The 26,727-nt window shown below is 33.9% G+C and overlaps 1 protein-coding gene across 3 annotated transcripts in view; it reads left to right on the forward strand.

Annotated features, from left to right (window-relative positions):
- LARP4B (La ribonucleoprotein 4B) overlaps positions 1 to 14,765 on the forward strand; it is a 190,298-nt gene extending 175,533 nt beyond the window's left edge. For all 3 annotated transcript variants that reach the window (XM_074267225.1, XM_074267224.1, XM_074267226.1), the window contains exons 14-17: positions 802 to 966; positions 8,682 to 8,806; positions 9,501 to 9,612; positions 10,604 to 14,765. In XM_074267225.1, the coding sequence (XP_074123326.1) occupies positions 802 to 966; positions 8,682 to 8,806; positions 9,501 to 9,612; positions 10,604 to 10,900 (699 nt within the window). In that variant the 3' untranslated portion in view covers positions 10,901 to 14,765. The remainder of the gene's footprint in view (positions 1 to 801; positions 967 to 8,681; positions 8,807 to 9,500; positions 9,613 to 10,603) is intronic.
- Positions 14,766 to 26,727: the final 11,962 nt, after the last annotated feature.

Consider the following 26,727-nt stretch of genomic DNA (forward strand, 5'->3'; position numbering starts at 1 on the left):
CTCATTTAAATATATATACAGATTTCTACACTCAAAGCACCTTAACCCCCCACTCCCACCTTACTTCTGCAGTGGAACGAATAGAAATACATTTCTTGTTCTTTGAGACAAACGTTGGTTATTAAAATTGCATGATCATTATAAAATCCTTTTCCTACTGAGGGCCTGCATCTAAATAGTCTACCCATTGCACTTATAATTTCTTTTTAATCTGCTACCAATTAAGAAATTAATTAACTAAGCTTATCAAAATAAGAGCAAATTGAGTCTAAATGACCTTTTAAAATAAAAATGGTTTTAAGCTTTTGTGCATAAACTCTGCAGTGTATATTTTGACGTCATAAGTTTTTTTTTGTGTGCACTTATTTCCTGGTTTTCATCTGTGTTCAAGATTAAATCAGAAGTACTTATTAAGCACTTAATGCTATAGACCCTATGTTATGAACATAAAAGAAGACAGAAACAAAAAGCAGTACTTTTAAGACGTTCATGATAGAAATTGGTTTAGCATGATGTTGATTTAATTTGGATGTAAAGCTTGGGAAATTAAACTATGAGACTTATTAATTAAATTAATTAATTACATTAATTTAAATTAATTAAATTAATTAATTGCATTAATTTAAATTAATTAATTGCATTAATTTAAATTAGTTAATAATTAATTTAAATTAAATTAAAAATAATTTAATAAATTAAACTAGATTCCTTGGCTCATATCTTCCACCATAGTACCACCAGTCATTTGTCTGTAAGTATTGTGGTTTTCTCCTCATTAAATATTAACTTTGTTTGTTACAGAGAAGTCAGACTCAATCTCCAACACCACCAAAGCCTCCATCTCCTAGTTTTGAATTAGGCTTGTCTAGTTTTCCACCTTTACCTGGAGCTGCAGGCAATTTGAAGACAGAAGATTTATTTGAGAATAGGTTGTCTAACATAGTAATGGGAACATCAAAAGAAAGAGTAAGTAATGCGTATTATAAAATGGAAAGAAAATTATACTTTGGATGTATTTACTCATTCTTAGAAATGTTTTTGTATAATAGTAGAAATTATCTTTTTAGATTTATATGTCATTGAATAAAATAAAGGGAAAAACACTTGAGCTATTTGTAGCACAATTCTTTATCATGTAATGAACTACAGCAGTTGTAGGCAGGTAAGTGGAGAGTTGGCCTTAGATTAGGAAGATTTACTTCTTTGGTTCTCAGCTTCTTTTAGTAGGTTAGCTTTCTGCCACCTTCCAGCTCTAAATTTTGCATCCCCAAATAGGTCTCATTTACAGCATTGGGCACCAAAATAAAATGTGTCCAAGTACATTGTTTTTGTGTCTATTTTCACTATAAATTACACCTTTCAGCAATACTTCAATTTTAGAGTATCCGACAGTAGACACTAATATGATTTTTTCCCTAGGGTAACAACTAGAAATGAGATTGAGATTTAACTGTGGATCAATAACACATGCTTTTGGTTTCTGCCTCACCCCCGTTTCCAAGATCTTGCCTCCTGTCTGGATTTCCCAGATTGTACCTCCCTTTGTTCCTGCCTTCTGTGACTTTGGACTTTTGAGCCTTACAGAATACAGTGTTATCATTTACCTTTACTTATTTGAGGCATGACAGTGAACCTGGACTTTTTGCCAACTTGGCAATGCCAAACCTTCATACTGTACTAAGTACCTGATGTCTTATTTTCCCTTTCTCAAGATGTTGGTGATATATACATTATTCTCTTAAACTGGAGTGCTTTGGCTACTTTGCTTATTATTGAGCCTTGCCAAGACCCAGACTTATATTATTCAACACCATCTACCTCTGACTCCTACTCTTATTAAATGGAGGTAGTAAAAGTCATAATGAAAGTCATGAAATCATGTTTATTTCAAAACCCTCCTGTGGCACTCTTTCCTCTCCTTTCAGATGCTTACTGAGGGCTTGGCTTGCTTCTTGCTAAACAAATTGAGAAAATTCTCCCCTTTTCCTCATCCCATATCAACCAGTTATCTCCTTCATCCCTTTAACACATGAAGAAATGGCTTTCCCCTCTGGCAATGCAAAAATCAAACCCAAATACAACTGACAGTTAATTGTTCTGGTCATTCCAACTCTGTCACTACTGTGCATTCTCTTTTCTGTTTACTAGTTGCTTCTCTACTACCTACAAACATGATCATGTCTCCCCTACTCTTAAAAATCTTTTTCTTCCCTTTATCTAGTCATCTTCACTAACCTTTGCCCTTTGCCTTTCTTGCCTTTCTCAGCCAATGTCTTTGTGAAAGTTGTCTCCAATGTATGCCTCTGCTTCCTGACCTCTTTATTTTATCAACACTTAGCAAGTTGGCTTTTAACTTCATCATTGTACTGAAACTGCTCTTTTCAAAGTTACCAGGGATAGGAATTGCCACATTTAATGATCTTTTCTCAATCCTCCTCTTTTTGACCTCTCCATAGCCTTTGACATTATTAATGACCTTTTGGCCACTGCTTAGGTTTCCTTACCTGTCTGATTGTTCTTTCTCTTCATCTAGATTGCTCTAGGGTGATTTCTTGCCCTTCCCCTATCGGTTTCCAAAGATTCCAGATGTAGATAAGCTCAACTTTCTTTATTTCCCTCTTCCTCTGAAATATAACATCACCAATTGTTGAACACCAATAACTGGTTGGCCCATAAACATCTCAAATTCAACATGTTCAGATTGAATACCTATCTTTGTCTTCAAATCCTCCTCCCTTTCCTAACTCTCCTCCCCCTTTTTTTCTTTTTTCTTTTGTAATTTTCTTGTCATTCTCAGCTGACTTTCACTCAAGTGTTTTCCTAAATCTTATTTCTACATTCAAACATCTCTCTTGAGGGTATGTGTGTTTTGTCTTTCCCCCTTCTCTCTACTCCCACAGCTGTTATGTTTGTGGAATCTTTCATTGCATCACACCAGGACTACTGCAGAAGGCCTCTGATTGATATCCTTCTCTCAAGTTTCTTCAAATTCCCCTATTCAATTGCAAAGTGATCTTCTTAAAGGGCAAGTTAGAGTATGTCACTCTTTTACTCTGTAAACTCCATTGATTTCTTGTTTGCTCTAGAATGAAATATAAAATTCTGTCTTTTAAAGCCTTTTATGTAGTGACTCTACCTTTTTAGTCTTTTTATAATTTACCCTCTTTCACATATTCTTTAGTCCCTGATCTCTTGGGTACACTTCTTATACTGTAATCCATTTTCATTATCTCCTGTTCCTAAAATCTTCTCCTTCCCCTTCTTTACCTACTGACTAAACTTCAAGATTCAGCTTTGCCCAAGCTTATCCTCTTCTAGAACCTCTTCTTGAAATTACTTAGCACTTACATTCTATTGCAATTCTTTGCTTGTCCTCTCTACTATTAGAACATGAGCTCTTTAAGATACAGGGTTTATGCTTTATCTTTCTTTCACTGCTGTTTAGCACAGTCATTCACATATAGTAAAGGCTATATATATAAGGAGGCTGGTAACTTCCTAATGTACCTTGGAAACATATTGTCAGGAAAGACTTTTATTTCATTTTATGTAAAGTGAAGGGTTTTTCCTGCTTGACTCTTAACCTTTCAATTTAAATTATTATCTATTATTTACATGTATTCAGGAAAATCTGATTTTCATTGATACTAAGATATCAATCTGACATAAATTACAAATTCATTGGCACCAAATCTGTAAGTATTCGTGATACTGGCATGGAAAAATTCTATTACTTTATTTTCTTTTAAAATAAGGATATAGCTGATCTCATTGTGATATTGGGCAGGTAGGTTAAGTTCTCAGTACCTCCAGGTAGCTATCTCATAAGAAGAAATGAAGACAGGTAGTTGTTAAGTATCTACTATGTGTCAAGGACTGTGCTAAGCACTTATACAAACATCTCATTTTTATTCTCTCAACAATCCTGGTGGGAAGGTGCTGTTATCTCCATTTTACAGATGAGGAAACTGAGGCAGGCACAAGGTAAAGTGGCTTGCCTATGCTGACATAGTTAATAAGTATCTGAGACTGGATCTTCCTGACTCCAGATCTAACTCTCTATTCACTGTGCTATCAAACTTTTTTGTCTGCACTAGAGACATTTGGAAGAGTATCTTACACCAAAATTACAGACTTAGGCAGGAAAAAAAAATTAAATTGTTATTCCCCTAGAGTTCTGATATCAACCAGCAGAATATCTATAATTGCTTAGCTTTATAATTCAGAAACTATATACTGGTGGAGTCAGGTATATGATGGTATAATTTAAATTTTTGAGAGGAAAAAGTGGCCACATTGCTTTTGATGATATTTATGAATTTTTTGACATAGTTGATGATATTTAAGATGGGTGTTTGACCTAGGGGCACCATGAAAAAATTGTTTAGACATTAAGGGGTGCCACTAACTTTGTTAGCTTAGGGAGACAGTTCTACTTTTCTTTCTCTCTCTTTTTTTTATTAATAGTTTTTATTTGCCAGATATTTGCATGGGTAATTTTACAATGTTGACAATTGCCAAACCATTTGTTCCAATTTTTCCCCTTCTTCCCCCTTCCCCCCCAGATGACAGGTCGACCAATACAGGTTAAATATGTTAGAGTATAAATTAAATACAATATATGTATACATGACCAAACAGTTGTTTTGCTGAACAAAAAGAATCGGACTTTCTACTTTTCTCTTGACCATCATGCCCTTTCGGTTGCTTTTGAAACAGCCAACCAACCAAGAAGGAGCCATTGAGAATCCTTTGTATTTCAAAGTCCTGATATATCCATGTATACGTAGTTAATCTCATAGCCAATATAGTTAGGTTTTTGAAAAATTTTTTGCAATCTTATTATTATCATGATGCATTTTGAATACTTAGATCTGTAAATTTGCTGTTAAGAATTCTTCTTCCATTGACACTTGATAATTAGGCAAAAATATTTTTTAATTAATTTTATAATTATAATTATAATTTTATAATTATAACTTTTTTTGACAGTACATATGCATACATAATTTTTTTTACAACATTATCCCTTGTACTCCCTTCTGTTCCGAATTTTTTCCCTCCTTCCCTCCATCCCCTCCCCTAGGTAGCAGGCATTCCCATACATATTAAATATGTTATAGTATATCCTGGGTACAATATATATGTGCAGAACCAAATTTTGTTGTTGTTGTTCTCGCAAAGGAAGAATTGGATTCGGAAGGTAAAAATAATCTGGGGAGAAAAACAAAAAATAATTAGCCAAAAATTTACAGACAATGTCTTAAGTAAGTCATGGCCAAAATAAGACATGACCTGATGGCTAGACTTGTGAGTATGATTATTTCTAAACTTAACCAGGGCATTTTTCAGGCAAAAAAATTTAGCCCCTCCTCATTGCACCAAGATTTGAAACATTCCAGTACGAAACATTCTCAGAACTTTTGTTCTTTTGATACAACCTTCAGTAAATCAGCATTGTATCCGTGACATTGTTGAGGTTTAGGGGTAAACATGAATGGAAAAATTTTACTTATGTTTCCACAATCATTTTCCCCCAAATTATAAAAGGCTAATTTGGTTTTCTCTTCCCCACCCCCCAAAATTATTTTGATTTGTTTTTAAGATAATTTTCTTTGGGACAACTAGGTGGCTCAGTGGATAGAGCACCAGCCCTGAAGTCAGGAGGACCTGAGTTCAAATCTGGCCTCAGACACTTAACACTTTCTAGCTATGTGACTCTGGGCAAGTCACTTAACCCCAATTGCCTCGGCCAAAAAAAACAATAATAATAATAATAATAATAATAATAATAATAATAATAATAATAATACAATAAAATAAATAATAATAATAAAATAAAAAATTTCTTTTTTAATCTTGATTCCAAATTCTCTTTCCCCTATTACTGAAGACAAGCAAAATGCTATCAATCATACATCTGAAATCATGCAAAACATTTCCTTATTAGTTGTCCTTTAGTTTCATCTGTTTTATTCCTGGAATTTCATCATGAATCCTTTGGAATTGTCTTGAACTATTGTATAAGTCTTTCACTGTTGAGATATATCCCTGCTCTTGTGGTCTGCTGCAGCTGTAGGTGCTAGTGCTTCTTTCTACCTTGGAACTATATGACCCAGAAGTACAAATGGGTAGTAGATTTGCCTATCAGACCATCCAGGAACAGCAAAGTAACCTCTTTCTGACCAATGTCCTACCCTAATATTCTGTCAGTTGAATATCTGAAGCTGCTGCTGGCGCTATCACAGCCATATCCATGGCCTGCTGTTGCTACTAGTACTGCCTGTTGTGTTCACTCTGGCATGGCTCTCAAACCACTCTCATAGAGCTCTCCTGCCAACCTTCTGTCTTAGTCTAGAAAACATATCTCTCTGACATGTCTTTAGCTCTACTATTACACAGTCTAATTTGAGGAGTTATTTTAGAGTTATTTGGAAGTAAATGTTACGAAAGTCCAGCTGGTTTGCTGCCTCAATTTTGACATGGACCACCTTATAAATTGTTATTTGTAACAACTCATTCTTGCTTTCTCGTCTTGTACCATTCTTGTTCATGTCCTCCCATTTAACTCTTCATAGAGTAACTAAAGCTCCAGTAGGTCTTCCTCCATATGTTTAATACTTTGTGTAGGGGCAGCTAGGTGGTGCAGTGGATAGAGCAATTCAGGAGGACCAGAGTTCAAATCTGGTTTCAGACACTTAACACTTCCTAGCTGTGTGACCCTGGGCAAGTCACTTAACCCCAGAGGGGGGGGGGCGGGGGCGGAACTTTGTGTATAACAATAAAGTACCTGGACTAGATTGACCAATTTCCTGTGTTGTCACAGATGTAATGATAGTTTCTTTTTGCTGTTTCTAATGCACAAGTTACCTATTTGCTATATATTTCATCTTTGTCATACTCATTGTTTCTATATATATATATATGTTGTAAATTTCATCCTCTATACCCTGCTTTAATGACACTGTTTTTCTATTATGTGGATCTACCAGCATGCTTAGCTAATCTCCCTACCTTGAGTTTTTCTAATTTTTTTACAATTACAAGTAACATTGCTACAAATGCCTTCACACAAGAATATTGCCAAATTCATATATAGTGCCAATTTTCAATAACACCAATGACACAAAACTCTAATATCAGTAAGATTTCACATTTAATTTTTTATGTATTAGACTTTAGGTGATACCTTAAAGTCACATCTTTTAAAAATATTAGTGATGTTTTTAAAGAATGTGTTTTGTAGAATATATTTGATGGTTTTTGTTTTGAAGAAATGTTCTAAATCCTTTCCTTCAATCGTTTTTTTGTTTTTTGTTTTTTCTATTGATTTATTTTATTTTTCACATTTCTCTCTGAGAGGGAATACATTATTTTAGACATAGCGAATGAACCATGGATATAGGAGTTTAATTTATTTTATTTTTTATTTTTGCTGAGGCAATTGGGAGTAAGTAACTTGCCCAGGGTCACACAGCTATGATGTGTTAAGTATCTGAGGCCAGATTTGAACTCAGGTTCTCCTAACTTCAGGGCTGGTGCTGTATCCACTGCACCATCTAGATTACCTTTGAATTTCTTTAAAGAAATAAAAGCTAATAGGTCAGTTAGGCTGATTAGAGAGTTCCTAAAGGACAATCTGGGATGCTTTGAAAGAATGATACCTGATTTATTTGTTTCTCTGCATACTTCCCATATCCAGTTATATAAAGTAACCTATTAGAATTTTTATTGGTAATGCAGTAATGTAATATATTTTGGATGATTGTGTCCACTTTTTTTATGACAAATTGCACCGTCAACAGATGCTGTTACATAAAATGTGGTTAAAATAATAAGAAATTATAGCAGTAAATAATCTTCTCATCTGTGGTTTAAGTTAATAACAATTTTATACTCTAAATATAGTTTGTTATAGCCTACTACACTCCCTTTTCCTATAGGAATAAGATCCTGAACTTACAGTTGCTGTTATGTCTTCCCGCTCAAAAATAAAATGATTCATTAGATTAATAATCTGATTTTTGTGGATACTACTACTGTTCTAATACAGATCTACCTTTTAAGTGACCCATCCATGTCATCCCATTTTTTGCAATTCTTACATGTATCTTTACATAACATTTTCATCAAGTACCCTACCTATTTTCTAGACTCCCCTAGTTGCTGTAATGTTTCAAGTAAGTCTGCACGTTGCTCAGGCCATACATTAATTATAAATCATTCTAACTATATGACTGGCCTGCTTCCTTTCCCTGTCATGCATGTCTATAATAATAAGTTAATTATATTGGATTGCACTCATAATTGTCTTATTTGAGGTTTCTCTGATTCCTTTGAAATTTAGGAAATCCTTAAAAGCAACTCCTCTATGTTATTTTCTTTTGTTTGGTTTTATTAGAAGTTAGCATACTTTGAAAGGTGAGGTGCCAGAATTCCAGTTCCTGCACACTCACCGTGTTCTGTGTCCCCATGCACTAAAAAATGATAGTATTTCAATTCTTTCTTCCCCACTCCCCCATCCCTTGGCCAAATGGTTTTAGCATTACCATTATTGTCACAGGTTCAGTTAGTGGCAAACCCATTTTTTATAACCCTACTTTTTTATATAAAATCACTTATTTCTTGTAACTCTTTAAAATGAACTTAATTCAGTTATTTTCTTTTTCCCTTTTTTTTAGCCCCTGAATGTGGATGCAAGTACAAACACTATTCCTGCAGTAATGCCTAGAGAGCCTTCAGTGTCAGGTTCTTCTGTTCTGTCAGCAGCATATGAACAGTCTCCTTCCCCAGTCCAGTTACCTGAGTAAGGATTTGAATTTTCACAACTGTGTCTTTGGTTTTATTAATTTTGAATCCAGAATTAGAGAAGACATTAAAGAATCTGTCTATTCACTATTAAAAAGAATATTGTTTCATGGTAAGCTGTTAGTAAATGAAATAAATTTTTTTTTTTTTTTTTTTTTTTATTATCTCATAGTAAACTTAAAAATCTTAAGAACTAAACCTACCCTTTACACTGGGTATATATGTCTTTACAAAAAGCCTGTATTAACCCCTTTAGAAAATATTTATAGAGAGAGAGAGATCTATCTATGCATTTATATAGCTATTACTGTTACATAGTTTTAATGAGTAGTTATATGCTCATTGCAAATGGTTTAAATATCAAAGCAAAATACTATACAAATTTTTTTATGCACTTGACATTATAGATACTTTGAAAGCAAATATATTTTTTTATTATTTAGAATGTCCCTAATTATCTCTTATTAGTGAAGTTTTACTATGTGTAGAAATAACTTTTTAATTTCTTTTTTTTCATTGTTTGATTAATTATCTGGGTTTTACATCCAGAATCTATTTCTGGTAGAATTCTGTACATGCAAATAAATTTTTTAACAATTTTTTATTACTTGGCCCTTACAGTTGGGAATCAGGTATAAAAGTACAGGAAGCTGTCCTCATTTTTCGAACTTACATGTAACATTGTTTTACAGAGAATCTAAGGTTGTGGAAAACAAGCAGAGGGAAACACACAGCATGGAACGGCTTTCTTGTACCCTCACTCCCACTGCATGTAGATCGGTGCAAGTTAATGGAGCTCCTACAGTATGTCTTTGACACCTTTTCTTTCTAAATGGCTTAATCTGTTTATAGTATAAATCTTTTGGGGTACTGTTCAAGAGTATTATTTTCACTAAGCTTTACATTTTTTTCTTCACTTTATGGCATAATTTTGGTATGAGACATTATTTCAATTCACTGGTTTTTTCATAATCTATCATTTATGGTTATAAATACAAATCAGAAGTGGACTTCCAAAGCTTTTTTGTATTCCCCTCACCAATACAGTCTTCTAGATTGTATTGAAGGCACCATTCATCTTGCAGAAACTCGGCATACATATATTTTTTTTTAATCATTCACTTTCTGAGTCTTGTCAATTCTACATTCACAACGTATCTACTTGTACATCCAGTCTATCTCCTTTCTATCTTTCCCATTGCCTCCAAAAACTATAAAAGTATAAAAGCCATAAATTTCAGTTTTCCCCATAAACCACCATCCCTGACTCTCTCTTATTTTGAGATGGTTGATTTGAATTTTAATTCATGATTCATTTCGAGTATTAATCAGTGGTTAGTAAAATACTTATAAATTACACAACATAATATTAAGGACTCGGAAGCTTTTGAAAGTAGGAAGAAAAGAAGAAATTTGATTGCATGCATTTTGCTAGGCTTAGGCCAGGTCTACAAGGCCTCCTTATAGAAAAATAGAGGAAGGATTATATTCATATTATCTTTGCTTAGTGCTTGCTCTTTTTCTACATTTCCATCTTAAAATCTTTTTCTTGAACCTCAGAATTCTGATAAGTCAATTGATCTACAATTTCATTATTGTTTTCTGAGCATTAACTAAAAAACATTGATGTAAGCTTAAATTTATACTTTTTAAAATATAGAATAAAGTTGAAATTGTTTGATTATGTTTTGCTTTTATCTTCTGAGCTTCATTTATACTTAGCCAAGTTGTTACTTAAAAGAGTAATCATATTGTGTTTATAATTTAAATGTCTTGTTTGTTCCCAATTTCCCAGGAATTGAGAAAACCCAGTTATGCTGAAATTTGTCAGAGAACAACTAAAGAGCTGCCACCACCTCCTCCTCCTTTACAAGTTCAGAAGGAGCAGAAGCCAAATTCTGCTGGCTGTGCGAAAGAAGAGAAGAAGTCCATTGAGTCACCAGTGGAGAGATGCCGAGAACCTCCACCTTCAAAATCAAATCCAGGACACCCCAAAGACCAGAGGAGGCAGTCCGGCCGCAGATCCCCACCGCCAGCCTCTGGGAAGCGTTTGAATAAGGAACAGAACACACCTCCCAGATCTCCCCAATGAAGAGAGAGAGAGAGAAAGTGTGTGTGTATGTGTTTGTGTGTGTATGTATGAGAGAGAATGTGTATGTGTGTGTATGTATGTGTATGAATGTATGGGTGTGGGGACTATGGAAGAGTTCTGTTTACCAAGGTTCCCATTCAGAGTACAGAGCATGAGTTGCTGGTTAGGAGCTTGCAGTGGTACATGAGGCATGTGAAATGCCTTCAAGTTATTTTTCTTCTATGAAAAATTATTTTCCCCTCTTGAAAAACAGTCTATTTTTTCAGGATTTAATTGATCTAAACCTTATGTTTAGGTTGGTGCTTAACTGGAGGTGATGCATAAAGTCTGATTTTTTTTCAGGATAGAAAATGCATTTATCTTAACAAATTGATATTTTTTATTAAGCCTCCATGTGGCTATGAATGCAAGCTATATATCTATATCTACAGATATAGATATATAGTGAGTTTTTCTAAATTAAGCAGAACTGTACTGCTTCATTTTTTTAAAAATAACTGGTCTGGAAGTACATACCTTAAAATGACTAAATAGAGACTGATGGTGGTTGGTAACAGCTAGTATTGCGAGTACAGGAAGAGCAGGTAAATTTTACAAAATGCTGGCACATGTTACTAGGGGAAGATTTTTTTATTGAGTTATTGTGACTCATTTGGGCATAGGAACTTGCACTTTTGGGTTAACTAAATGGTTGGTTCTGATATTTTAAATTTTTTAATTGGTATTTGACCTTCAGTGCAAATGAATGATAAAGTCCTATGGAGAGCACCATGGAGAACATCTTTGAATTTTGATTTACTGCAAGCAAGTAACCAGCTTCTCACTCCATATTAAAGTAGATTAGACTACATGTAATAAATTCAAAGCACATTGTGAATAGAAGGAAAAGCAATTCCATAAATTTTCATTGTGGAGAGGTGCCCATAGATAAGTTACTACAAGGTAGCACTGTCATGTTTTTTTTTTTGTTTGTTTGTTTGTTTGTTTTTTTGGATAACCTGAAAGTTAGCATTCTGACAAGGAAACTGATACAAGTCACCACTGTACCTTCTGGCTCCCTCTTGTCCTATGCTCATGCTTTGTATAGATTCCTTTCAACTCTGCCCCAAGTGCTCTTTGAAAGAGTCCATATATTTAGTCAACTGAGGGTTGACGTTCTTCCTGTACCTCCTAACATTGGCATATATATGTAAAGGTGTTTTTTTTTTTTTTTTTTTTTTTTAAGTGTGAGAGAATGGTGTTTGTTGGGGATTTTTTATGTGCTGGAGAAAAATCCCTGCTTTTCCTCTGAAATGAGGTTTCTCTTATTGATTCACTTCTAGAAGTGCTAAACTTCTGAGGAACAAGGATGCACTAAATTAGCAAGTTTCTAATAAAGTTAAATATAAATTATTTTTGTTTTAAAATGCCTAAGGTTTTCTTTATTCTAAGGAGCAGGCAGTTAAAATGAAACTATTTCCTGCTAAATGTAACCATACAACTTATTCCATAAATGTTTATTTAAAAGAACTGATTTTTTTTTTTTTTAAAGAAATTATTTCCATCCAATATTTAAAGACTTGAATTTTATTTAAACTTGAAAATGACTTTGCCTTAACTTTTGTATAAGACAGCGTAGCGTTAATGAAGACTGGCCCACTGGGTTGGCATGAGTGGAATACAGGATTACTCAGTTACCATATATATCTAGGGTCACTGGTTTTACTGAGTAAATTTACTGTAAAACAGGTAATGGCAGTTTTTGTAATATACCTTAAAGATCTTAAACAGTTGAACTTTTTCAGATTGTTGAAAAATGCTGTAAATGCAAATAGTCAATACTGTATTAAATATGTGCACTTGGAAGTGTGTGCTTTGCTTGTACAGTTGTAAATAATCAGAACATATAAAAAGGTACCCTAAAGAAAAATCTGATAAAAATTATTGATATATTATAAATGTTGCTGTTGAGCTGGATGTAGATAAACTAAATGTTGTGGTTTGAGTATTACTTTAATTTGTTGATGTTTTTTTTTTTTTTTTTTTTTTTTTTCCTCCTTCTTTTCTTTCTTCTTTTCTTTTCTTTTATTCTGGTGTGCTGAACTGATTCTGCCTCTTCACTGCAAAAGGGAAATGGGGGAAATTTTTATTTAAAAACCCTCAGATGTTTTCATATTCATCTTTAAAAGTGTGCATTTTATTCAGTATGAGTGTGTCTTGTAATATAATGTAAATAGGCGATTGGCAGTCTAGTCAAGTAAATAAAATAAAACAGATACATTTGAAACGATGGTCCATTAGAACAATATTTGTAAATGTGAAAGTAAGCATCACTAAGAATTCCTTCTCCCTCCCCTGTCCAAAAAAAAAAAAGAAAAATCATACTCCAATATTTATGTGATCACTTCTAAATGGTATCAATACTCAAAAAGATACAAAATAATTTTCAGATACTTAAATAAGGAATATGTAGTTGATTTCCCTTCATTTGACTAATAGCTGAGAATCAAAATTAATTGGTTTTTTAAATCCAAATAAATTGGACTGCAAGAAAGATTGTAATGGCAAGCAAAGACCTGATTACTTTTTAATATTGCACACTTTGTTGTGGGGGAGATGGAACATGAACAACCACAGTTATCACCAAGATTACTAAACCCATTGAGTCACTGGATTTCAATATTTATTTTCCCCCCTCTGGACAGTGAACATGGCAGTTGGATTTGTATATGGCTAAAGCCATCTGTAATGATTTGCTTTGTTTGCCTGCTGAACATGTAAGTGCTCAACAGCTGCAAACAATTTATTAAAAAGGTCACTTAACAGCAACAGTATACAGCTAATCATTATAGTGAACTGGTACATTATAAGGTAATATATTGAGACCAGCAGGATATGTTGTACTGTTTTAATGTATTCTGCTGCCATTTGTACTAGGTCAATACACTGTAATTACTGCTTACCCAGCAATAGTCTGTTGCATCCAGAGTTTAAACCTTGCTGTGATGTGGTTTTTATAGCTTTCTTTTTAATTAAGCAGAAGGTGACATGCCAAATAGCTGTATGATGATACCCAAGAAAAATCATACTGCAATTACTTTGAGATTTTCCACTCACTGACACATTGAGGCTATCAGAATAAAAAGCTGTGATGCTTCATGCAGACTTTTGTGATGGGACATATAGCTAATAACTGTGGCTTTCATAAATTCATTTTTAAACCCTCCTAGCAAGCAGTATCTCTAGAATCAGGGGTACAGCAATTAAAATTGGAATTCTGAACTTGTGAAATTGTGCGATAATATTTTTCAGAAATATAAAAATTGTATAGAATCTGGCCCAGTTTTCCCATAAATAATAGTGATGTAGTTGTTTTTGAAGTTAGTGCCATGACAATTTAGAACAGCCCCTTTTCCCCCATGGTGTCAACATTGTTGATCACTAGAAGTCACCTAATACAGTGACAACAAACTTTTATTTTGTTGTGTTCTCTTTTAACATTTCTGCAGTTGTCATGAAAAAAAGGTCTTGTTTGAATGTAATTCATTGTTTCCCTAGAGCACCAGCTGACTAGTGGTGCATACTGCTTTGTATCTCCTTTAGCTTGCTATGGTTAAGGGTTTTATGTGCTTTGTAACCTATTAAACAAATAGCAGCAGACAATCAGTTTGAAGGAGAGTTAACAGCTGCCAATTTGGGAACTAGAAGTGGAATATGGAAGCTTCATTGAGGGTTTTTGTTTTTGTTCTATTTTTTCCATTAAGACTGGAATCAAGCTTACATGTAAACTATTGGTAATTTAAGTTTCTTTTTGTGTCAACAATGTAAAACTGTCTAATTTGAAAAAAATGTAGGTTATGAAAAAATAAAAGATTTAGGCACTGTTCAATTTTTCTTTTGATTTTTTTTTTTAATTAAATTTTTTCTTCTAGAATGTCTTTTTTTTTTTAACTTTTTTTTGATCTAATGCACATTGATGTCTACATTTACGGAAAATAAGTTGACTCCAAATTGCTTGAATTATGGAAGTTCTTCTGACTTGTACATAATTCTAATTATTTATATGAACTGCCACATAAGGTTTTTTCAGTCTCGCTAAAGTTGTTTACGGTTGTTTAATGAAAAATAAAATTGAGCACTAAAATCAAAAATGTTCATTATGAAATAGTGAATTAACCCAAGCCATAAAGTAAATGTTGAAATATCTTAGTATTGATTTTTTTTTTCCAGAAATGAATTACATTCTCTTCCAAAGCATTGTCACTTAAGCCAGGTTAGATTTTTGTTTGTTGTACACATTGATTTTCAGTTCCATAAAGGCATTGTATGAAAATAACATTTGAAAACAAACTTATTCATCAGTTTCATTAAAAAAAAAGTGATAGAAAATAATTTCACTTGTTTATTTCCCCTCATTTGTGAAAGAATGAATGAGGTGTTTTGTTTTTTTTTTTTTTTTAACTCAGCAGATGAATGGATAGGTTTTGATGCTTAATAATTTGAAATAAATACTATGAAAAGTAGCTACTGTGTGTTCTTTAAATAGAAACATTACACTTTTTAGTGTGTTGGCAATTTAGCTGGGAAAATTAACCTTTGTATTGAGTGCATTCATTTATACTAATTGTCACTGGAAATAATTCTGATTGACATTTGGGTGAAAGCATCAAATATTAAATACAGGAAGTTGCACATTTTAATTTAGTGCTGTGATTAAGAACAATGTTAAGGGAAAAAATGCTAACCTTCTTTGGCTTATCTTTTTGTCTTAAAATTGAGAGTCTAAAGATTTGTATGCATGCAACCAGAATTTTCTGAGTAGATTTTAAACCTTTCAGAATTCCATAACTATAAGTTTTTCTCGGCCATTTTATTCAGTAGCACCTTGGAAACTGAGCAATGCTGTAAAATCATAACTAGGCTATGGTATTTGCCATGTTTGGCAATTCTGTGGAAGATAATAGTCTGGCTGTTGATTTATTGGTGTAACAAGTCTGCTTTCCTGGGCAGCTGTGCCTCTAGAAACTGTGAAAGGATATAAAAAGGAATAGATAACAATCCCCTTTTCCAAGAGCCAGCTGAGTACTGCACTGGCTCCACATCTAACCACTTCTCTTTCCATTTCAGCTCTTGGTTTCATCTGTAGTTTTCATCCTTTAGGAGGAGCAGGTTGTAGGCTTATATGTTCAGATGGAGGTGCTCAGCTCATCTTGGCCCTGCCTAAAGAAGGGCAGGTGACCATGATCCTTGAGGTCGTGAAATTTTTTTTTTTTTTTTTTTTTTTTGACAACAATATAAGCTGGACACCTCTCTCTCTCCAAAAGAGATGAGCTTTCTCTCCTGCCATCCCATTTTCCCCCTCCCTTCCTCCCCCACCATGGGATGATGGCTGCTGTCAGTATTCTCATGATGGAGATGAATAACAGTGAGTAGTTTTCCCTTCTATCCTATACTCCTCTCCTCTGGAGAGTTTGAGAATGGACCAGCAAGTGGCTTTCTCCTCATATATGCATACTTACGTGTATACTCTCCTCTGAGAAGATATGGAAACCTCTAGGTGATTAAGTGCAGAAAGCATTTAGCCTGGACTCTGGTCGACTCTAATTCAGCCTCAGACACTTTAGTAGCAAGTAACTTAATCTCTGCTTCAGTTTTGTCAATTGGGAAATGGGGGCGTAGCATGTTCCACAGTTATTTTAAGGCTTAAATAAAAAAAAATTTGTAGAATATTTAGTATTGTGTCTGACACAAAATAGGTATTATATAAATGCTTGTTCTCATTTCCTCTGATACCCATTCCACCCCATCTGAGTTCTAAGGACTTAGAACAGTTTTTGTTCTGTCTAGTGTGTAGACATCCAGCAGAGGATCTTACAGGTTTTAAACCCTTAATAAATATATTAAACTATAGAATTAACTGAAGTCTTATTACACCTTTTCGACTTGGAATAATGTTACTATTACATTTGTTAAGTACTTTCTGTTTCAGGGAAAACAACTTCTTAGGAATAGGGAAAGCTGTATCTCAGGTTTGCTACTGGGCAAGAAAAAAAATTTACTTGAAAACAACTAGCCAAAACCTAGATTCATATCTGCAGATAAGAGGCTATGTAGAAAGGGACTGAGAATTTCAGGGAAGATTTTAATATTGAACTTACCTTCCACCTTCCTATTAGTAAAGTGCCATGTAGTTACAAAAATACTAATCTGGATTTTCTTATGGGGCTACGTCAATGATTCTTAACCTGCAGTCCACATAACCCATAGATTTCAGAAAGTCATTGACATTAGATGGGAATATACATTTTTCTATTGTCTACCTGCAATTTAGTATTGCCTTCAATTAAAAAAAAATTTTTTTTTTTTGAGAAGATATCCTTAAACTGACTACTAAAGGGCTTCATGTCACAAAAAAGATTAAGAACCCCATGTCTACAAGGATCTACCAACAGTATCTGGGTGTGTTGTGATTTTTTTCACAATGACTCCATTGTCTTTATTTTGAATAATCCTAAATATACCATATTGAAGCAAAATGAGATCATATGGGAAAAGTTGAGCACAAAGAGTATTTGTGATTTTAGAAGTCAAAACTGCTGACTAGTCTTATTAAAATGGAGCATATAGATTACATTGATGAATTATATGAAAACTGGGTTCTTATACATTGTGAATACTTGGTGAATATGTTTAGTGAAGTGAAATAATCATTTCGGTTTCATCTATTGACATTTCTTTTCCTAGGAATTAACTGCCAACAAAGCTGGAAATTAAAATCTAAAAAATCCATATATCTGGTCTGATTATGCTGAGTCAAATATAACAAGTACTCCATTAAGAGACAGATTTATGGGATTGAAGTTCATTTTGAACTGTTTAAATTGGAAAAGCCAAATAGCAATGATTTGCTAACCCAAGACCTTGAACCAAACTGCTGTTTCCACTGGCTACTTCTGCTTTCTCCTTTCCATCTATTGTGTTTGCAGTAATTAGTTCTGGCATACCTCCCTTATCTGGAGCTCAGTAATTATAGGCTTACAGAAAACAGAAGCCCCAGTCTACTGAATTTTCCATCTTATGGCATATAGCAGTGGCCCTCAAACTTTTTAAATAGGGGGCCAGTTCACTGTCCCTCAGACTGTTGGAGGGCCAGACTATAGTAAAAACAAAAGCTCACACTCTGTCTCCGCCCCTCAGCCCATTTGTCATAACCTGGCGGGCTGCATAAACACCCTCAGTGGGCCGTAGTTTGAAAACCACCTGGCATATAGACTGTTGCTCTTGCTCTGATTTGTGTCTTGAGGCAGAAATTTCTTCCTTTTTTTACATCACCTTACCTATATCCATTTTAGCCCTAACCTGTCCCAGGAAATTACCAACTTTTATGTCCTACATTTTCCCTCCACCCAGGTCAACCATGGCTTAAATTTCGCTGTAATAAGTAAAAGAATATGATTACATGAGGCTTGAATATTGCTTACTAGAGGAGAAAGTTTCAGGACTAAGTAATGTCCTCCAGCTTGAAAAGTTGAAAGGAAACTGGGGAGATTTTGAAAGTGGGGTTTGGAGAAATGAAACTATAGACAGTGGCATGTGAAGGAAGGCCAGCACTTAAAAATTGTGTGTGTGTGTGTGTGTGTGTGTGTGAGAAAGCTAATCTTAGATGAATAAGCTGGTAAATGTAGCAAAAAGACTACTACCAACAGTATCAATAATCAACTGCATGGTGGTATCCTTGTCCTTGCTAGTTTGAGGGATGGGAGGGAATATAGAGAATTCTTAAATGAGCTGGTGCTGCCAGGAGACATTTAGTGCAAGAGTCAAGAAAGTTGCTATTTCATTCAGCATCTTATATTTACATTGCTCCTAATTTGTGTGTGTGTGTGTGTGTGTGTGTGTGTGTGTGTGTGTGTGTGTGTGTACATTATATATATATATATATATATATACATATATATATATATGTATATACATATACATATGTATATACATATATATATATATATGTATATATATATATGTATCTGCACGTAAATACTTGCATGCATACCCTATATTATCCCTGAACTGTATTTTAGCATTGTGTTTTGTGTGTGTGTGTGCGTACGCACACGTGCTAGATATTACCACCTGGATATCCCTTAAGAAATGACTCATCTCAACCATTTTTTCCCTCCCACCCTTCAAACTAATATTTCTTTTGAGGGTTCCGTTACTCTTGTAGTTATCCAAACCATTCTTCTAACTCTTCTAACTCCCTCACACTCCCAATCCAATGAGTTGCCAGTCTTTGATTCTCTACGTATTTTAACTAAATGATTAACAATTGAGTATCAATTGAGCTTGATTTTATAATTGGTCAAAAGTTTTTGTTATTGGGGAAAGAAACCTGTCTAGCCTATTTGTTTCGTATAAATGCTTTCTCTGCAGATAACTTGAAATCTAACACTTGATGTATGAGTGTACATGTAAGTTGGGTTGTCAAGATAAAAATCCAACATTACCTATCTCTAGGAAAATTATTTTAAGTTCTTATTAAAATCAACTATGTAATATCAAAATTATTACCTGAATCATTTAAGGTTATATACAGAATTGCTAAGTATGGTCCCAGTTTTTCAGATAATGATGAAATCAAGACAATGCTAAATCATATGCGCAAAAAGCAACATTTACTGATTCCTTTGAGAGAGAAATGTTGAAATAAGAAAACTCTTCAATTAATTAAGAAATTGAAATCTTGTTTTGCTTTTCAAGTGGTTAGAGGTGTTTAATTTACATATATACAATGTGTTGTTGAAACTTATCATGGAAAATTATTAATTTGCAAAGGGTGACAATGTTACAGCAAAAGAAAATTGTACTATGACTGAAACACGTTTTTAATAAAAATGATATGAGACAGTTTTACAGGACTCAAAGATGGAGCCCTGTTCAAAATGAAATGTATGTCCACAAATAACTAGTTCAAAATGACTTGACATACTGCATGCTTCATAGATAACATTACCAAGAAACTTAGAAGCCTTATAGGGATTTTCACGTTCAACAGTCTGTTCAAAGAAAAACCAAAAATTGTATGATGGTTTGAGTGCACAGCATAGAACACTTCTTTATTACTATGAAATGTGGACTTTATAATACCAAAGCCACAATATTTGGTACAGTATTTAAACTAAAAGAAGTGACCTTTTTTCATAGTGATAATAAAGATGAAACATTCATTTTATAGAACTTTCTCCTGAAGTATGTATATTTGGTGGATTTTTTAAACTGAATTCTCTAAATAAATCAATGTAAGATTTTCAGATTCTTAATCATACCCTGAACTGTATTTATGGGAGGGAAAACCAAAACGAATGAGTTTACTAAATAATGTATTTCTAAATTTTAAAAATGCCTCCCATACAAATGAAATGGAAGATTTATATTACATATATTCCATTTATTAGATTTATATTATACATATATAAAATTTATATATTATATATAATATATATAATCATTTGTATATATATGTATATATATATACACAAATAAAATGGAAGATTTATATTATATACATTCCATTTATAATGGAAGATTTAATTTATTAAACTTATAATTATTAACTTTTATTAACTATTATATTATATTAGTATTAACTTATAATAATTATTATTATTAACTTATTAAAGATTTAACTTATTAAAGCATTAATCATTTCAGTCACCCAACATAAATATTCCTAAATATACATAAAGCAAGTTTAGGCATGGATAGATATACTTCATCTAACTCCATCTAAGCAAGAATGATTAATAGACAATTTGTTACATTAATTCAGAACAAGTGTTTAAACCAAAAAACATCTTTATATTTGGGAGAGAGTAGTTCTGTAGCTTTTCAAAACATTTTATTGCCACTTATAAAATTTAACTCTTTGAAATGGAGTTTTCTGCTAGAATTACTATAAAGACATATCAGTCTTGATTAGTGGCTGAAAAATGTATAAGCATCCATGACACCGTATTTGAGAAACTTTGCACTGAAAAACCTATCACAATAATATTTAGTCTTATAGACTAAACATGTTAATTATACATTTAATATCTATTACAAAATTTGTAGCAAATTCCTAATTTTGTTTGAATAAACTGAGCAAAAATTATTTTAACAATGTGTTTTATGAAAAAGAAAGGAGAGAGCATTAATCACTATATTAAATTTGGATCTATCAAAAATCTTAGATCAAATTGTATTTACTCTTCTGTTAATATAATGCAATCTCCCATAGAATATAAGCTCCTTGCAGGCAGAAGAAGATAGGGGCTGACTGAAGCAGGGCAGATGGCTCCCAAGACAAGCACAGGGCTGCCCTGAGGGAGATCACCATGGGAGATGTGCCAGGAAATGTGCCTCGCATTTTACACATTAAAAAAAAAAAAAATCCAAAGACTAGGAACCTTTATTCTTTTTTTTTTTTTAATTTTTAAAATTAATTTTATAATTCTAACTTTTTTTGACAGTACACATGCATAGGTAATTTTTTTATAACATTATCCCTTGTACTCCCTTCTGTTCCGAATTTTTCCCCTCCTTCCCTCCACCTCCTTCCCTAGATGGCAGGCATTCCCATACATATTAAATATGTTATAGTATATCCTAGGTACAACATATATGTGCAGAACCGAATTTTGTTGTTGTTGCAAAGGAAGAATTGGATTCAGAAGGTAAAAATAACTGGGGAGAGAAACTAAAAATGCTACAGTTTCACACTTCCCAGTGTTTCTTCTTCAGGTGTAGCTGATTCTGTCCATCATTGATTAATTGGAATTGGATTAGCTCTTCTCTATGTTGAAGATAGCCACTTGCATCAGAATACATCCTCATACAGTATCATTGTTGAAGTGTATAATGATCTAGTTCTGCTCATTTCACTCAGCATCAATTGATGTGAGTCTCTCCAAGCCTGTCTGTATTCCTCCTGCTGGTCATTTCTTACAGAGCAATAATATTCCATATCATTCATATACCATAATTTACCCAACCATTCTCCAATGGACATCCATTCATTTTCCAGTTTCTAGCCACTACAAAAAGAGCTGCCACAAACATTTTGGCACATACAGGTCCCTTTCCCTTCTTTAGTATTTCCTTAGGATATAAGCCCAATAGTAGCACTGCCGGATCAAAGGGCATAACTTTTTGGGCATAGTTCCAGATTGCTCTCCAGAATGGTTGGATTCTTTCACAACTCCACCAACAATGTATCAGTGTCCCAGTTTTTTCCCACATCCCCTCCAACATTCATCATTATTTGTTCCTGTCATCTTAGCCAATCTGACAGGTGTGTAGTGGTATCTCAGAGTTGTCTTAATTTGCATTTCTCTGCTCAATAGTGATTTGGAACACTCTTTCATATGAGTGGAAATAGTTTCACTTTCATCATCTGAAAATTGTCTGTTCATATCCTTTGACCATTTATCAATTGGAGAATGGCTTGATTTCTTATAACTAGAGTCAATTCTCTGTATATTTTGGAGAGGAGGCCTTTATCAGAACCTTTAATTGTAAAAATGTTTTCCCAATTTGTTACTTCCCTTCTAATCTTTTTTACAAAAACTTTCTAATTTGATGTAATCAAAATTTTCTATTTTGTGATCAATAATGATCTCTAGTTTTCCTTTGGACAAATTCCTTCATCCTTCACAAGTCTGAGAGGTAAACTATCCTATGTTCCTATAATTTATTTATGATCTCGTTCTTTATGCCTAAATCATGGACCCATTTTGATCTTATCTTAGTATGTGGTGTTAAGTGTGGGTCCTGGAACCTTTACTCTTTAAAAAAATTAGTATGTTTTTATTTTAAACATTGTTCTAAACCCCTCCTCCCCAATCATTTTTTAATGCATAAATAGTATTCCACAATTATGTCATAACCTGTTCATTCAATCCCCATTTGATAGACATCCCCCTGATTTCCAATTCTTTCCCACCACAGAAAGCTGCCATAAATATTTGTGTATATGAATAGGTTTTTTTTCCCCTTTTTTTTTTTTTTTTTTTTTTTTGAGCTCTTTGGGACACAGACCTAGTGGTATTACTGGGTCAAAGCTATGTACAGTTTTATAGTCCTTAAGATAGAGTTCCAAATTGCTTTTTATAATGGTTGGACCAGTTGACAACTCCAGTTCTACATTAGTAAACCTAATTTTCCCTCATTCCCTCCAAAATTTCTCATTTTGGATAGTTATAATTTGCCTTTCTGAAATCAATAGTGATATAGTTTTTTGTTTTGTTTTTTTTTCCCCCGCATTAATATAACTACCAGTGATTTTTTTTTTTTTCCATCTGAAAACGACCTGTTTATATCCTTGCCTTGAATCGTTTATTACTTGGGAAATTGCTCTTATTTTTGTGAATTCCATCCTCTCTACTCAGTATAATTTGGGACATAAGGCCTTTATCAGACAATCTTGCTGTATCGTATTACATTTTTGTCAATTGTCATTTCCCCAATTATCTCTTTTAATGAGGTCCCTTTTTGCTTTTGCTTTGTCTGAGATCATGTTTGCTACTCCTGCCTTTTTTTTTGACTTTCTATTTTACCCTCTGGTTCTAGAATATCAGGACACTTTTCCTTGATAATTTTTTGAAAGATGATATTCAGGCTCATTTTTTGATCATGACTTTCAGGTAGACTTATAATTTTAAAATTATCTCTTGGATCTATTTTCCAGATCAGTTGTTTTTCCAGTGTGATATTTCACATTTTTACTGTTTTTAAATTTTTCTTTGGTTTTGCTTTATTGTTTCTTGATTTCTCATAAAATCATTAGCTTACATTTGTTCAATTCTATTGTTAAGGAATTATTTTCCTCAGTGAACTTTTGTACCTCCCTTCTCAATTGGCAAATTTTGCTTTTTAAGGCATTCTTCTCATTAGCTTTTTATATTTCCTTTTGTACCTCTCTCAATTCTTTCCCAAATTTTTCTTCTATCTCTATTACTTGATTTTCAAAGTCCTTTTGGAGCTCTTCTCTGGCCTAAACCCAATTCTTGTTTTTTTTGAAGGCTTTAGATGTAGGAGCTTTGACTTTGTTATCAACTTCTGAGGGGGTGTTTGATCCTCCTTGTCACCATAATAACTTTCAGTGGTCAGAATCTTTTTGTTTTGTGTTTATTTTCCTAGCCTTTTATTCTGCTTTACTAACTCTTTGTTAAAGTGGATTACTACAGACTCTCTCCACTGACCTTCTGAGTCCTCTCTGTCGTCTTTGGGCTGAGAGGTCCAGAAACCTCCAGTACTGCTGCTGATTCAGAGGTCCTGCCTCACTGATATTGGGATCTGGGCCAACTCTGGAGCTAGGGCGGGCCCGTGCTGGGATTGTGCTACGATGGCAAATCTGCTTGCACAGACTTTTTCTGCTGAACTTCCAGACCCTTTTTGGTGTCTCTGGGCTGAAAGATCTGGAAGTCAGCAGTACTGCCACTGATTCAACTGGATCTGGGGCTGCTCCAGTGTGCCCTGCAGCAAGACTGTGTTGGTGTCACAGAGTTTGTTGAGTTTCTAAGCTGTCTTAGATTGGAAAATTTTCTTTTTTTTTTTTTTTTCTGTTGTTGTTCTGATGCTCATTTTGTTTAGACACATTATTTAAAGAGATTTGCAGCAGTTTGGGGAGTGGTTCGGCAAGTTCGTGGCTTGTTTAGTCCCAAGTTCTTCTCTTAACCATAGATATAACAGTTAACTTATTCCATGCTCCTCTGATTAATTTATGGTATCACTATGTGTAAATCACATAACCATTTTGACCTTATCTTGGTAAATGATGTGAGTTGTTGGTCTATACCTAGTTTTTGCCATATTGTTTTTCATATGTATCTTTCATATGTAAGAAAATTTCTACCTCACTCATCCACTTTTTCCTAGTTAGTACATCTCTCCTTCCAATTCCTTCCCCCCCCCTTTTTTAGGAGATTATTTCCTCAAACCCATCCTATCTATGTGTGTAATCTGACTGTCCTAAAAATGACTAATTTCTTAGGAGTTGCATATATCATCTTTCTGTATGAGAATGTTTACAATTCACTGAGTCTCTTATGATTACTCTTATTTACTTTTTCATACTTCCCTTGAGTCTTGTATTTGAAAGTCATATTTTTTAGTCAATTTTAGCCTTTTCATCAGGAATACTTGAAAATTATCAATTTCATTAAACATCTACTTTCTCCCCTAAAGCATTATATTTCTGGGTTGGTGATTTTTGGTTGTAATCCTTTTTTTGAAAGGAAATATCATATTTCAAGATTTTCCCCCCTTTAATGTGGACTTTGTAAATCTTATAACCTGGCTGACTCAATATTTAAGTGGTTTATTTCTGGATTTTTTTTTTTTAATTTTTAATTTTATTTTATAATTATAACATTTTTTGACAGTACATATGCATGGGTAATTTTTTACAACATTATCCCTTGCACTTACTTCTATTCAGATTTTTTCCCTTCCTCCCCCAACCCCCTCCCCCAGATGGCAAGCAGTCTTATATATTTTAAATATATTACAGTATAATTTAGATACAATATATGTGTGTAGAACCGAATTTTTTGTTGCACAGGAAGAATTGGATTCAGAAGGTAAAAATAACAGTTTACATTCATTTCCCAGTGTTCCTTTTCTGGATGTAGCTGGTTCTGTCCATCATTAATCAATTGGAATTGGATTAGCTCTTCTCTATGTTGAAGAAATCCACTTCCATCAGCATACATCCTCGTACAGTATCACCGCCGAAGTGTACAATGATCTTCTGGTTCTGCTCGTTTCACTCAGCATCAGTTGATGTAAGTCTCTCCAAGCCTCTCTGTATTTCTCCTGTTGGTCATTTCTTACAGAACAAAAATATTCCATAACATTCATATACCATAGTTTACCCAACCATTCTCCAACTGATGGACATCCATTCATCTTCCAGCATCTAGCCACTATGAAAAGGGCTGCCACAAACATCCCGGCACATACAGGACCCCCTCCCCTCTCCAGTAGTTCCCTGGGGTACAAGCCCAGTAGTAGCATGGCTGGTTCAAAGGGTATGCACATTTTGATAACCTTTTGGGCATAATTCCATATTGCTCTCCAGAATGGTTGGATTCCTTCACAACTCCACCAACAATGCATCAGTGTCCTAGCTTTCCCACAGCCCCTCCAACATTCATCGTTATTTGTTCCTGTCATCTTAGCCAATCTGACAGGTGTGTAATGATACCTCAGAGTTGTCTTAATTTGCATTTCTCTGATCAATAGTGATTTGGAACACTCTTTCACATGAGTCGAAATAGTTTTAATTCCATCATCTGAAAATTGTCTGTTCATATCCTTTGACCATTTATCAATTGGAGAATGGCTTGACCTCTTATAAATTAAAGTCAATTCTCTGTATATTTTGGAGATGAGGCCTTTATCAGAACCTTTAACTGTAAAAATTTTTTCCCAATTTGTTACTTCCCTTCTAATCTTGTTTGCATTAGTTTTGTTTGTGCAGAAACTTTTTAATTTGGTGTAATCAAAATGTTCTATTTTGTGATCAATAATGGTCTCTAGTTCTCCCTTGGACACAAACTTCTTCCTCCTCCACAAGTCTGAGAGGTAAACCATCCCATGTTCCTCCAATTTATTTATGATTTCGTTTTTTATGCCTAAATCTTGGACCCATTTTGATCCAATCTTAGTATGTGGTGTTAAATGTGGGTCCATGCCTAGTCTCTGCCATACTAATTTCCAGTTTTCCCAGCAATCCCTGTCAAATAATGAATTCTTATCCCAAAATTTGGGATCTTTGGGTTTGTCAAAGACTAGATTGCTATTTTCAT

Source organism: Sminthopsis crassicaudata, chromosome 5 (genome assembly GCF_048593235.1).
Source record: "Sminthopsis crassicaudata isolate SCR6 chromosome 5, ASM4859323v1, whole genome shotgun sequence".
In the NCBI taxonomy this organism is placed as follows: Eukaryota; Metazoa; Chordata; class Mammalia; order Dasyuromorphia; family Dasyuridae; genus Sminthopsis; species Sminthopsis crassicaudata.